At 42.8% G+C, this 14,221-nt stretch overlaps 1 protein-coding gene across 3 annotated transcripts in view; it reads left to right on the top strand.

Moving 5' to 3' along the window:
- Positions 1-14,221, top strand: part of LOC117351711 (histidine--tRNA ligase, cytoplasmic-like) — a 63,924-nt gene that overhangs the window by 24,538 nt on the left and 25,165 nt on the right. For all 3 annotated transcript variants that reach the window (XM_033927444.1, XM_033927443.1, XM_033927442.1), the window contains 3 exons: positions 3,516-3,623; positions 7,405-7,503; positions 9,406-9,499. In XM_033927444.1, coding sequence (XP_033783335.1) covers positions 3,516-3,623; positions 7,405-7,503; positions 9,406-9,499 — 301 coding nt within the window. The remainder of the gene's footprint in view (positions 1-3,515; positions 3,624-7,404; positions 7,504-9,405; positions 9,500-14,221) is intronic.

Here is a 14,221-nt window from a genome sequence, read left to right as displayed (position 1 = left end):
CTTCCACCCTTCTACTCCCATCTGAATTTTCTTCATCATCTAGAGTCGCATGCATTTCTCCTAAACTGGACAACCAAGCTTCTATATCTATGTCTTCCAATATCCCTGATAGGGAAACCTCTGTTTAAGCTGCGGCAGGAACTAGCCACCATGATTCTCATATTGCCATGGTGGCCAAGACGACCCTGGTTCCCTTTTCTTCTTTAACTCAGCATCAGGGAACCACTTCCATTACAAATCTTTCCAACTCTCTTGACTTGGATCCCTTCTGCATCCCAATCTACAGTGTCTGCGTCTCACAGCCTGGTGCCTGACTTCAACGCATAGATAATTTCCTTCTCTCTGCTCCAGTGTCAGCCATTGTAGACACTTCCAGGAAAACTGCCACACAGTGATACTACTGCTTCAAATGGACACAGTTTACCCTCTGGTTTTGCCTGCAGGATTTATCTCCAGACACTTCCCTTGGCCATAAGTAGTGGATTACGTTCTCCATCAATCCGACACTGCTCTAAAAATCACTTCCGCACATGTTCATCTTAGTACTATCAGTATCTTTCATGTATCCTTCAACAACAAACCTCTGCCTACACACCCGTTGGTTTCTCGGTTCATGAAAAGGTTCATGAATGCAAAACTTCCAATCAAACCTCCTCCAGTTTCTTGGAACCTAAATGTTCTCATCACTTTGACATCTCCATTTGAGCCTCTTGTGTCTACGCTATTTACGGTAAATACTTTACTTGGAAGGCAGTCTTATTAATCTGTATCACTTCTGTACACTGTCTTAGTGAACTACAAGCACTAATATCAGATCCACCTTACACAACTTTCAATCATGATAGTTATTCTTCGCACTCATCCACAATTCCTTCCAAAGGTAGTCTCTTTACCTCAACCAGTCTATTGTTCTACCTGTCTTCTTCCCAAGACCACACTTTCATCCTGAAGAAGCAACACTCCACACATTAGATTACTACTTATCACTTATATAGTGCTGAAAGGTGTACTCAGCGCTGTACATTTTGACATTTATAGACAGTCACTGCTCGGAAGAGCTTACAATCTAACTTGGACAGATAAGACATGACATAGAGGTTAGGGATGCAGAACCCAAAGTGAAGAGGAGTTAGGAGTCAAAAGCACTCTCAAAGAGGTGAGCTTTTAAATGGGCCTTGAACACTGCCAGAGACAGAGCCTGCCATAGGGATTCGGGCAGCTTGTTCCAAGCATATGGTGCATATGATTACATAGTTTGTGGACTGCATCTCATTTTGCTGTGCTCCGGCTGGCCTACCACAGGAAGGTAGTGTCACAGTAATTTCAGTAGCTCACTTAACGTTCCATTCCCATTGAGAACATCTGTAAAACAGCCACCTGGTCTTCTGTTCAGAACTTCATACTTTCATATCACATTACTGTCTGGAGTCTCATTCTAGAGGGGATAGTCGGTTCAGCTAAGCAGTTCAAGGTGCATTGTTATGGAATACTTTACCACTTGAAGTGAAGAAAGCTTCCACTTTATTAAGTTTTAGGAAATTGCTAAAACCTGAATTGTTTGTGCGATATTTTTCAGAATGATTTCTGTTTTCTATGAAAATTTGGTGAACAAGCAGATTTGTATGTATTTTCTGTATCGTATGTTAAAGTTTTATTATTAAAAGGAAGAAAGAAGTAGGATAGGACAATGGACGTCTAATCCTAGAGGTTCATAAATTGTAAATGTAGGTGTTTATTTTCCAGCTAACTAAGGATTTTCTGAGAATATGAAAAACGCCTATTAAGGGTTTTTTTGGGGGGAGGAGGAGGCTTGGAGAATTTAATCAGTGTGTGTCAATTAAAACTTTAAAATCAGAAGCTCTAGTTATAGAAACTAGTGCTGCCTGATTTCTGATTCAAATCGATTCACCAATTCGAATCAGGTGAATCGATTTGCTTAATTTAAAAAAAAAAAAAAAAAAATCGGCCTCCCGATTCGGTGACTGACCCTCCTCCCAGTGCCTTCCTAAAGCAGGAGCGGCAGCGCTGCCTCTTGCTGGCTGTCCACTTCCGCTGCTGCTTTAGGGAGCGAGGGGGGAGGATTAGTCGGGAAGGCCTGCCCCCCTCCTCCGAAGGCCTGCATCCCCCCCGAAGGACTGCATGTTCCCCCAGCTTCCCTGCTCTTACCTTAACATTCAAAACCCTTGACACTAATGAACCCCAATTTATTAGTAAAGTACTTATTCCGTATAACACATCACGCTCTCTTAGGTCAACTAGCCAAAAACTCTTAGTAGTTCCTTCCTTGAAAATTATTGGAACCCGTCAACAAGATATGTTTTCGGTAATAGCGCCACAACAATTAAGAGAGGAAAACAATCTGAGCCAATTTAAAAGGAATTTAAAAAGCTTCTTATTTAAAGATGCCTTCAATCTAATTTAATTATGTTCATCAAATTTTTTTACTTCACCTCTGATATTTTTACCCTCCTCCTCCTAATATTTTTTTTTGTTGTTTTTTTTTTTTTTTTTTTTTTTGGGGGGGTTTGTAGTTATACCTTTTTTTTCTCCTAATGTACCTGTATGTCTTTCAGTTATAATTACTGTTTAAACATTTTTTAAACATAACCATTGTTTAAACTTTTTAAACATTATGTCAAAATATGTTATTTTTTATATACTGTAACTCACTTAGTAAAACCTAAATTAAGTGATTTATCAAATTAAAATAAACTTAAACTTAAGATAATATGGCAGCCTGCAGGATCGCCGGTGCTATAGCGATCCTTAGAGCAATCCTTCAGCTGCCATTATCAGGGGCAGGATCGCGGCAGAGGGAACGTGCCGCTGATGATGACGGCAGCTGCAAGGATCGCTACAGCATTGGGGATCCTGCAAGCTGCCGTATTATCTTAAGGTAAGAGCGGGGAAGCTGGGGGAACTTGCAGACCTTCGGAGGGGAGAACATGCAGACCTTCGGGGGGGGGGCAAGCCGAAGGGAAGCTGGGGGAACATGCTGGCCTTTGGGAGGGGGGGAGCAGGCCTTCAAGGAAAGCTGGTGGAACATGCAGGCCTTCAAGGGTGGGCACAGAGAAAGAAGAAAGAAGGAGACCCTGATCAGAAGACAACCAGAGCCTGGGACCAACATGATTTGAATAATGACTAGACAACAAAAGGTAGAAAAAATAATTTTATTTTCTGTTCTATGATTACAATATGTCAGATTTGAAATGTATATCTTCCCAGAGCTGGTGTTAGATCGTGAATGTGAGCTAGGATTCATCAGAGAGAGGAAAACTCTTTTTTTGTTTGTTTATTTTGTTTACACCACAGCGCCAGTGTGGGTAGGAGAGGGCAAAGGGGGTGAAGAGGCTATAAAATAAACCCACCAGGATGTTTGGGTAAAAAAACCACCCAACTGGGCAGGAAAATCGAATTGAAAAATCAATTTCAATAGGTTGAATCAAATTGAATCAAATTTTTTTTCCTAAATCAGGCAGCACTAATAGAAACTCTTCCTTTTGTCTTTGTCCCAGGATTTTGACATTGCTGGCAAGTATGATCCCATGATTCCTGATGCTGAGTGTGTGAAGATTATACATGAGATCCTTAGTGAGCTGCAGCTGGGAGACTTTCTTATTAAGGTAAACTCAAGACTTGATGAAAAGCATCAAACATCAAGATCTGTTGCTGAACCTGAATTGCAGATCCCTGCTTTGACGGCTCTCTTTGCAGTTTTGTATTAAACTCTTTTATCTACAACTTATTCTTCTGAGGGATAGATTTTTGTAAATGTTTCTTCCATTAGAGATTATTTTACATGCTTTTATAAGATTGCATGATCATATACACAGAGAGGGCCCAATTCTGTGTATATATGTCAGTTAAAAAATCAGCGCCAACTAGTACAGCACTAAGGGGTCCTTTTTAGAGAATGACACAGGGACAAATTTTATCCCCGTCCTCGCAGGAACTCAATTTCCCCATCCCGTCCCTATGAGTTTTGTTGCTGTCCCATTCCTATAAGCTCTGCCTTAACCACATAAGCCTTAAACACTTATGATTTTAAAAGTGTTTGAGGCTTGCGCAGATGAGGACGGAGCTTAGGCATTGGTGGAATGAGGCATTATGACATCACAATCTGAGCTCTAGAATGTTGCTACGTAGGATTTTAAAGTGTTTGAGGCTTGTGCAGATGAGGATGGAACTTAGGCATTGGTGGAATGAGGCATTATGACATCACAATCTGAGCTCTAGAATGTTGCTACTTATGATTTTAAAGTGTTTGAGGCTTGTGCAGATGAGGATGGAGCTTAGGCATTGGTGGAATGAGGCATTATGACATCACAATCTGAGCTCTAGAATGTTGCTACGTAGGATTTTAAAGTGTTTGAGGCTTGTGCAGATGAGGACGGAGCTTAGGCATTGGTGGAATGAGGCATTATGACATCACAATCTGAGCTCTAGAATGTTACTACTTATGATTTTAAAGTGCTTGAGGCTTGTGCAGATGAGGACGGAGCTCAGGCATTGGTGGAATGAGGCATTATGACATCAAAATCTCAGCTCTAGAATGTTACTACTTATGATTTTAAAGTGCTTGAGGCTTGTGCAGATGAGGACGGAGCTCAGGCATTGGTGGAATGAGGCATTATGACATCACAATCTCAGCTCTAGAATGTTGCTACTTAGGATTTTAAAGTGTTTGAGGCTTGTGCAGATGAGGATAGAGCTTGCAGGAATGGGGCAGAGACAGGAAAAGAACTCGTGGGCCAGGCCGGGAAAATGAGTTCCCGCGGAGATGGAGAAAAATTTGTCCCCGCGTCATTCTCTAGTCCTTTTACTAAGGCTCAGTAACCAATTTAGCAAGGCATCAATTATATGGGCACCTTGGCATGTAGCATGTGCTAATCTTTAACGCACCTTAATTAAAGGACCCCTAAGTGCGATTCTATAAAAGTTATGCACATCTTATAGAATCATGCTTAGCGCCGGTATGCATCGTAACTTTTAGGCACAGCCATTTTAAGCCAAGGAAAACTTTATCTAAATGCCTGCGTCTAAATTGCGCACATATCGATGCATAAGTGATAAAGTTGTGCATAACTCAAAAGAATGCCTGCAATCCGCTCCTAAACATGCTCCCTTTTCTATGCGCGCTGTGGACATGACGAATAACACTTTGTGCTATGTGCCTACCAAGCTGTGCATGTAACTTTCAATTAACTCCAATTAGTGTCAATTATGATGTGTTAATTGCCAATTATTGGCACCCATTAGGGCTGTTAATTAAGTTGTGCAAGTGCATTGGCTACCCGCACCATTGTACACGCATAACTTTAGGCACCATTTATAGAATTTGGGGGAAGTATGTACGTGGTACATATGCAATCCCAGGGGCATAGTTCCAGCAGAGTGGCAATGTAAAAGTGCATTTATAAATTATGGGGTAGATTCAGTAAACAGTGCACAAGTGTGAGCAAGAAAAGAAATGCACACTAAACTCTATTCTCTAAATAGTGTTTCAGTTTGTTCACCATTTATAGTGTGTAGCACCAGGATCTGTGCCCAACTTTTAGGCGCAATGATTTGCTCCAACTGAAATCCGGTGTAAATCCTTGCATGTAAATTAGGCGCAGATCTCCTGAACTCTGCAATACCACGCACATCTTTAGTGAATATCTCTGACCCGCCCATGCTCCTCCCGTGGCCACACCCTCTTTTCAGTTACTTGGTAAAGGCTTTGCCAACACATCTATAGAATAGCATTCAGCAAGATGTGCGTGTAAATGCTAATTGTTGTCAATTAACGCCAGTAATTGATTCTTAGCACCCAATTATTGGCACTTATAGGCTCATCGGTTAAATTGTGCATGCTCTCAAGTTGGATGGGCGCCAAATTTTGCTTTCATAGAATTTGGGGGCAATGGCAAAAGTTTTGCCATTTTTGTGTATTTCAGGGCATTTGGGGAGCAATTTTCTAACTGTGCGCCAAACATAAGTAGGTAGTGTGCCTGTTCTATAGCAGCAAGTGCATGTAAACATTCCATTACAGACTATCAGAATAAGTGCATTTAGGCACATCCACTTATGCCAGGCTTAAGCTATGAATGTTAACACCTAAATCGGTGGTCTCCAACTCAAACCATTTGCTGGGCCACATTTTGGATTTGTAGGTACTTGGAGGGCCTCAGAAAAAAATAGTTCATGTCTTATTAAAGAAATGACAATTTTGCATGAGGTAAAACTCTTTCTAGTTTATAAATCTTTCCTTTTGGCTAAGTCTTAATAATAATATTGTCATTTATAGCTAAAGAGACGTATGATCAAGAAACTGTTTTATTTTACTTTTGTGATTATGATAAACGGTTCATAGACAACCCCGCTAAAGACAAAGGCGCGCGCCGACAACTGAGCGCAAGATGGAGGCGCGCGCCGAAGAAAATTACAGTGTTTAGGGGCTCCGATGGGGGGTTTTGTTGGGGAACCCCCCCCCAGTTTACTTAATAGAGATCGCGCCGGCGTTGTCCCTCTAAGCTGAGCAGGTGTCCTCCAGCTGCATTGCTACCACTAGGGGGTGGAATATTTTCAGTCGCTAAGGACAGGTATGTTCCCTGGAGTCCTGCAGAACTTGCCTGTCCCTCACAATTGAAAAATGTGACAGTAAAACAGCACCCTCTATTGGTGAGACTGTGGGTGGAGGACTCCTGCTCAGCTTAGAGGGAACAGTGGAACCCTCCACATTTTACTGTAAACTTAACTTTTTCCCTAAAAACAAGGAAAAAGTGAAGTTTTCAGTAAAATGTGGGGGGTTACAATCCCCTACAACGCCCCCACAACGCGGCGCGATACGGCTCCCCCGTCGGAGCTGTAAAAACTGTAATTTTCTGCGGCGCACGCCTCCGCGCTGCGCTCAGTTGTCTGCGCGCGCCTTTGTCCCAGCACGCTTTTGACCTGACACCATGATAAACATACCGAGGGCCTCAAAATAGTATCTGGCAGGCCACAAATTAGAGACCACTGACCTAAATGCAACACTAGACATGCTGTAAGTTATGTATGTAACCGGGAGCCCTGCTCATGCTTCATCTTCAATAACACACTAAGGAGGGAATTCATCAAAGGGCACTAAGCACATTAGTGTACGCAATCGTGTTAGTGCACACTAACCACTAAAGAAGCCCATAGGAACATAATGGCCATCTTTAGCTGTTAGCATACAATTAGCGCCCTTTGATGAATTCCACCCTAAAGCTGTGTGTGCGTTTTATGGAATACCACTGAGCTACGTGTCAGTATTCTATAAATTTAGAGGCACATGAGGCATTTCAAGTAGGTATATTTTTGTACATTAATCCTGTGTGTGCTTAAAGAGAGAGTAAAATGATATCCATGCTTCTAAGACATGATTCTGTTTGCTACCAGGTCAACGACAGACGGATCCTGGAAGGCATACTTGAAATTTGTGATGTCCCTAGAAATAAATTTCTATCAGTTTGCTCTAGTGTGGACAAACTGGACAAGGTAAAAGATTTGCCCTAAACAGTGACAAATAAGGGCATTCTGTCACTGCTGGTGTCAGATTCCAATCTGTAATGCAAACTAGTTATTGCTGTTCTCAGTCCACATTGTCATATGAGAACTTCTCATTCTAAAACCTGCACAGGGCAGCTCTTTAAGTATGTGGAGCATGTCTCATGGAATCCTTTCCAACCTGTGTCTGTGTATGACCTGGTTGTTACAGTTGGAATGGAGTGGTATTCAACCATTAGAATCAACAGCAATGAAATTGAAATGCACATCTGAATCACTAAAGAACCAGCTAAGAAGGCATGGGGTTTGGCAGCACAGGAGGGGGAGGAGGAACAGTAGGAAGAACATGCCGAAGTGGAATGACTTCTAATTTGTGTGTGTGTCGGGGAAAAAACCCCAAACATTTATAAGGTGGCCAAAATAGATTATTCAGGTTTTTTTTTTCTTTCATCACAGAAATGAAACAAAATAAGAAATCTTGATTTGTCTGAGTTTTTGGTTGTTTTTTTCTTTCTCTAAAGAAATGTTTTTATCTTCCATGTCCCTTTCTTGTTGATTATTATAGTTCTTTTCTCTTTTACTTAAGAATGTTTATGAACTGCTTTTGATTTTTTTAATTGAATTATGGTATATCAATATTTTATTAAACATAAACCATACTGCTTTTGTCTTAGGAAATGGCAATTGGGCAATTTGTATATTTGAGCCATTTACTGAAACAGTTTTTTCTTGTAGGCTGTATAGCTTCTTACAGTAACCATTAGTAAATAAGCCTCTTAGTAAATAAGCCTCTTATCTTTGATGTATGAAGCTTTGAGGGGCCCATATTTTCTGTTTTGCAAAAAAGGGAATATCTGCTTTTTCCATCTTGGCTGCTAGAAATGATTAAGAAGGGGATCACAAACAGATCTGAAAAGGTTATCGTGCTGTTATACCGGGCCATGGTACGCCCCCACCTGGAATACTGCATCAAGCACTGGTCACCGTACATGAAAAGGAACATAGTACTACTCGAAAGGGTCCAGTGAAGAGCGACAAAAATGGTTAAGGGACTGGGGGAGTTGCCATACAACGAGAGGCTAGAGAAACTTGGGCCTCTTCTCCCTTGAGAAGAGAAGACTGAGAGGGAACATGATTGAAACATTCAAGATATTGAAGGGAATTGACTTAGTAGAGAAAGAGAGACTGTTCACCCTCTCTAAGGTGAAGAGAACGAGAGGGCACTCGCTAAAGTTAGAAGGGAAAAGACTCCGTACAAACATAAGGAAGTTCTTCTTCACCCAGAGAGTGGTAGAAATCTGGAATGCTCTTATGGAGGCTGTTATAGGGGAGAGCACCCTTCAGGGATTCAAGACAAGGTTGGATCCTACTGGAACAGAACATATGCAAGTAAGGCTAGACTCAATAGGGCACTGGTCTTTGACCTAAGGGCTGCCACGTGAGCGGACTGCTGGGCACGATGGGCCACTGGTCTGACCCAGCAGTGGCAGTTCTTATGTTTGTAACTGAAATTGGCTTCTTCTTGGTTCTTTTGTTCAGATATTATTGTATATGAGTAGTCCTATCATTACTGGGTTCTGGCCCAGAAATAGCTAAGAAGAAAGAAAATTTAAATTAAATCAGTAATTTAAAAAGAGGGTAAAGTTGGGCAGACTGGATGGACCATTCAGGGCTTTATCTGCCATCCTCTACTATGTTACCAGAAATAATGCTCATGAGTATTATGGGTTATGCAGCAAGATGAATTGAACCAGTGCAGCAGCATCATGTTTTCTGTGTAAGACTTAAAAATTTTTTTTTTTACAATACCCTGCACAATAATACAAGCATGGAAACTATAGGAGCTTCAGATTGTTTTCCAGGTAATTGATTAGTTCCTATCCCTTCTTTCAGATATCATGGGAAGATGTGAAGAATGAAATGTTGAGAGAGAAGGGACTTGCACCTGAGACTGCAGATCAGATAGGAGAATACATTCATCTTAATGGTGTGTATCGGTTAAGCTGGGGATAGTAAAGTAAGAGGGTATCTAAAAGGTCAACATTGGCCTAAAGGTGGCATTCTATAGCTTTGATCGGATGTTATGTAGCACCATATTTCATGGAGAAAAGTTATTTTTTGTAGAACATGGGAGCTACTGGTTTAGTGTTGCTCTATCCCCCTGTTGGTTTATCCACAATAGAACATTGCTTCCTATTCCATGTTTTTTTTTTTAATTCTCTCAGGAGTCTCTCATGAGGGATTTTGTCAAAAGCTTTCTGAAAGTCTAGGTACGACGTCTGTTCAAAAAGTTCCAGGACAGTTTGAATTGCATGCCAATGGGAAGTTCTTTGGAGACGCACTAGGTGGCGTTGAGTAGCTTGAAACATCATGAGTAACCTCCTTTTTTCTGTTTGTTTATGTCTGTTTTTGTCTCTGAGCTACAGCAGTTTTTGTGAAAGTATGCTTTCGTGATCGGCTATTTTTCATCATGTGTGACCTCAAGGAGCAGCGCTACAGTGTAAAGTTCTGTTTTAAATTGGTTAAGACTGCTACAGAAACTTATGAAATGTTGAAAATGGCATATGGGGAACATGTCATGAATTGTGGAAGGTGTTTTGAATGGTATTCACGCTTCAAAAGTGGTCATGAATCAGTGGAAGACGATTCACAAACTGGAAGACCATCAACATCAACTGATAATGATCATGTTGATCAAGTGAGAGTTCTTGTGCATACTAATCAGCGATTAACTGTTAGAGAATTGGCAGAGGAATGCAACATCTCCATTGGTTCATGCCACAACATTGTTTTATGGTTGATGACCGACGACCAGAATAACCAATATTCTTGAGCAGGCAAATGAAGACAAAACATTTCTTGATAAAGTGATAACTGGTGAAGAGACATGGTCTACAATTATGACATGGAAACCAAAGCTCAATTGTCTCAATGAAGAACCAAAGCATCGCCAAGACCGAAAAAAGCTCGGCAAGTTTGGTCAAACGTCAAAGTGATGTTAACAGGTTTTTTGTTTTTTTTACAGTTGCAGTGTTTACTATGAATTTCTGCCACAAGGACAAACTGTCAACCAAAATTACTATCTGAAAGGGTTGAAACAACTCCGTGAGAGAATTAGGAGGAAGCGGCCCGAACTTTGGAGGGAGCAGTCGTGGTTCCTGCATCATGACAACATGCCTGCTCACGCCGCTGGCAAAATTCACGAATTTTGCGCAAAAAATGCAATGAAAGTTCTTTTCCAGCCGCCTTACTCTCCTGACTTGGACCCTGCTGTCTTCTTATTTATTTATTTAGTCAATTTTCTAGCCCGTCTTCCCTGAAGAGCCCAGAACGGGTTACAATTTTACATACATAATGGAAGGATAGCAACAAAGTTACAGATTCACACAAAGCAGATATACAGAACAACCGATTGAAAGGAAGAACAGCAACAGTGAGATAATTCCTAGGTGCTGCATGTAGGACTGAGTACATGTTTAGGGGGTGAGCACAGTAGCAAAGTGAACAATAAGGCAATATGAATATAGCAGCAAGAGATACAATACATTCGTTGCATGGGACAAATACATTCAGTACATACATAGTGGAAGGATAGTAACAAAATTACAAATTCACACATAGCAAATATACAGAACAACCGATTGAAAGGATGAACGGTAAGAGTGAGATAATTCCTATGTACTGCGTGTAGGACTGAATACATGTTAAGGGAGATGAGCACAGTAGCTGAAAGGAAAGCGATTTGACACCATTGAAGACATAAAGCAAAATTGAAGATGTGTTTAAGGACTGTTTCCAGAAGTAGAAATGAGATTGAGAAAAGTGTATACGTAGGGAAGGGGACCCAATGGAATAAGTTGTAAGATTGTTTAATAAATTTTTATAAAATCAGTCCTGGAACTTTTTGAACAGACTCTGTACACTAGAGAGAGGAGTGGCCTAGTGATTAGAGCACAGGTGTCAAAGTCGGTCCTCGAGGGCCGGAATCCAGTCGGGTTTTCTGGATTTCCCCAATGAATATGCATGAGATCTATGTGCATGCACTGCTTTCAATGCATATTCATTGGGGAAATCCTGAAAACCCGACTGGATTACGGCCCTCGAGGAGGGACTTTGACACCCCTGGATTAGAGCTACAATCTCAGCACCCTGAGGTTATGTTTTCAAGCCCAGCGCAGCTCCCTGTGACTATTTTAGATTTCAATGAGCCTCCTAAGTTGCTGCTTAAGTTGCCCTTACATGGTCTCCTCAAGGACGCGCTCTTCAAAAATTGGGAGACTCCTTTTTCTGTCACTATAGCTCCACGAAAAATATCCTGTCCACACCATCAGTTGTTGCTTGTAGAGTCAACCCTTAAAAAAATCCAATAGCTCCAGGGAAGCCCCTGCTTGCTCCGAATCGGTAGCATGGAATATTGCTATTCCTTGGGTTTGGGCCAGGTATTAGTGACCTGTATTGGTCACTGTGAGAACAGGCTACTGGGCTTGATGGACCATTGGTCTGACCCAGTAAGGCTATTCTTATGCTCTTATGACTCCGAGTAAATTACCTAACCCTCCCTTACCCCAGGTACACTAGGTAGATTGTGAGCTTGCTGGGTCAGATAGAGAAAAATTCTTGAGTACCTAAATGTATTCGCTTAGACAACCTCCATTGATAGACAGTATATAACATAGAGACAAGTGGGGTGATCCAAGATGGCGGCGTGACTAGCGTGTTGCCGGCGAGTCTCTGTTCTTTTTCCTCAACAAAATGCCGCACACCAAAAGGAAGGGCTTAGTTCGGTCTGTTCCCTCACTGACCGGAACTTATATGCCCTTGCAGCATACCTTGCTGGATTTTACCGCTAGAACTCCTCTCCAGGGTGGAACGCGAGGCTCGCTTGAGTTGGCGTCCCAGGACTTGGGCGCCTTTCTAGAGCCGGAAGTCTCTCTCTCACCTCCTGACCCGGTAGTACCTCCGTGCCCCGCAACTGAGCCGTCTGTGCAGGAGAGAAGCACCGATGCCGAAGTGGCTGCGGGAGTTGTCTCCAGTGAGGGAAGCAAGACAGAAGAAGGATTCGGGGGGGATAAAATGCAACCTTTGGTGGAAGACAGTTGTTTGACTCTCTCGACCCCCTCGGCGGTGACCCTGCTAGATATTTGGAAAGTGATCCAGAGGATGGACGGAACGTTACAAAAAACAGTTCAGGAAACATCTTCCTTAGTGAAAAAGGTAGACTCTTTAGCAAAAACAATTGATGAAATAAAAAATGAAAATTAATTTAAGTTTCAGGTTGTCAATGAAGAAATAAAAGCTCTTAAAGAAGTTAATGTTCAATTGATTAAGGACAAATTCTTAATACATCTAATATAATAAAATGATAGGCCGTGCATGCGCACTAAAAAAACCTGTTCCCTGGTCTGTCGTGAAAAAACGAGTGCGCATGCGCGGCCCCGCCTCTCACTGTCCATAGTTCTGCGGCGGCTTTCAAATTAAAAAAAAAATACTTACACAACTGCGGCGGCCTTCCTCACCCCTGGCTCTCAATGCATGGTACCGGCTCCTCTCTCGAACTGCACCAGGATCGAGAGAGGAGCTGCGGCGGCGGCGGCGTTCAAATACAAATTAAAAAAAAAATACATAGCTGGGGGTCGCCGCTCTCACCCGGCTTTCACGATGCGGCTGAGCGCTGGTGGCCGGCGAACCCTAATTGCGGCGGCGGCAGCTTTCAACTACAAAAACAAAAACAGCTGAGGGCAGCAGCTCTCACCCGACTCTCCCGTGTTCCCTGATCCGATCTCTGTTCTTCCTGCACCATGGCACGCCGCCGCCGGCCGGGAGCTCCTGGGGGCCGGCGGCACGAGCCGCCCGGCCGGTGCTGAGGTCCCTCCTCCCGCTTCCGCCCTACACGGCGCCGCCAGACCTGGCCCTACAAAACGGCCCTACACTCAGATCCGCGAACAGGGGATCAGGAACTAAACAGAGATTTAAAAAAACATGCAAACAACAGTGGACAAGGACAGAGACACACAAACACTCACAGAAGGACAGGGGGCTAAAGAGACAGAATGAAAAAATCACAAAACACTAAGGAGAGAGAGAGACACAGGAAACAAATGTTACAGCCGGTAGGCTGTTTTAAAGAAGAGGAGCCGCATGCTGGACAGGGGGAGCAGGTAAGGAGTGCTGCTGGACAGGGGGAGCAGGGAAGAGGGTCAGGGAGAGAAAGTAAGGAGTGCTGCTGGGCAGGGGGAGCAGGGAAGAGGGTCAGGGGGAGAAAATAAGGAGTGCTGCTGGACAGGGAGAGCAGGGAAGAGGAACAGGGGAGCAGGGAAGAAGTGCTGCTGGACAGGGGGAGCAGGAAAGAGTGACTGGGGAGCAGGGAAGAAGTGCTGCTGCACAGGGGGAGCAGGGAAGAGGGACAGGGGGAGCAGGTAAGGAGTGCTGCTGGACAGGGGGAGGTAAAAGGAAAGGGAGAAGGCCTACTGCTGGACAGGTGGAACAGGCAAGGGGTGATGGTTGACAGCCGAGGAAAGAGAGAGACAGAAAGCGGCCAAGGGGAGAGAGAAAGAAAGACACACACATCTATTCTAGCACCCGTTAATGTAACGGGCTTAAAGACTAGTAAGAAAATAAAGCAATTAGAGAATTACAATCGACGATTGAACTTAAGACTATTAAATTTCCCAAGGATGACAGAAATTTCCTCCGTTGAATTGTTTAAGAA

The sequence above is a fragment of the Geotrypetes seraphini genome, chromosome 18, assembly GCF_902459505.1.
Source record: "Geotrypetes seraphini chromosome 18, aGeoSer1.1, whole genome shotgun sequence".
In the NCBI taxonomy this organism is placed as follows: Eukaryota; Metazoa; Chordata; class Amphibia; order Gymnophiona; family Dermophiidae; genus Geotrypetes; species Geotrypetes seraphini.
This window is presented reverse-complemented; position numbering and strand designations above follow the sequence as displayed.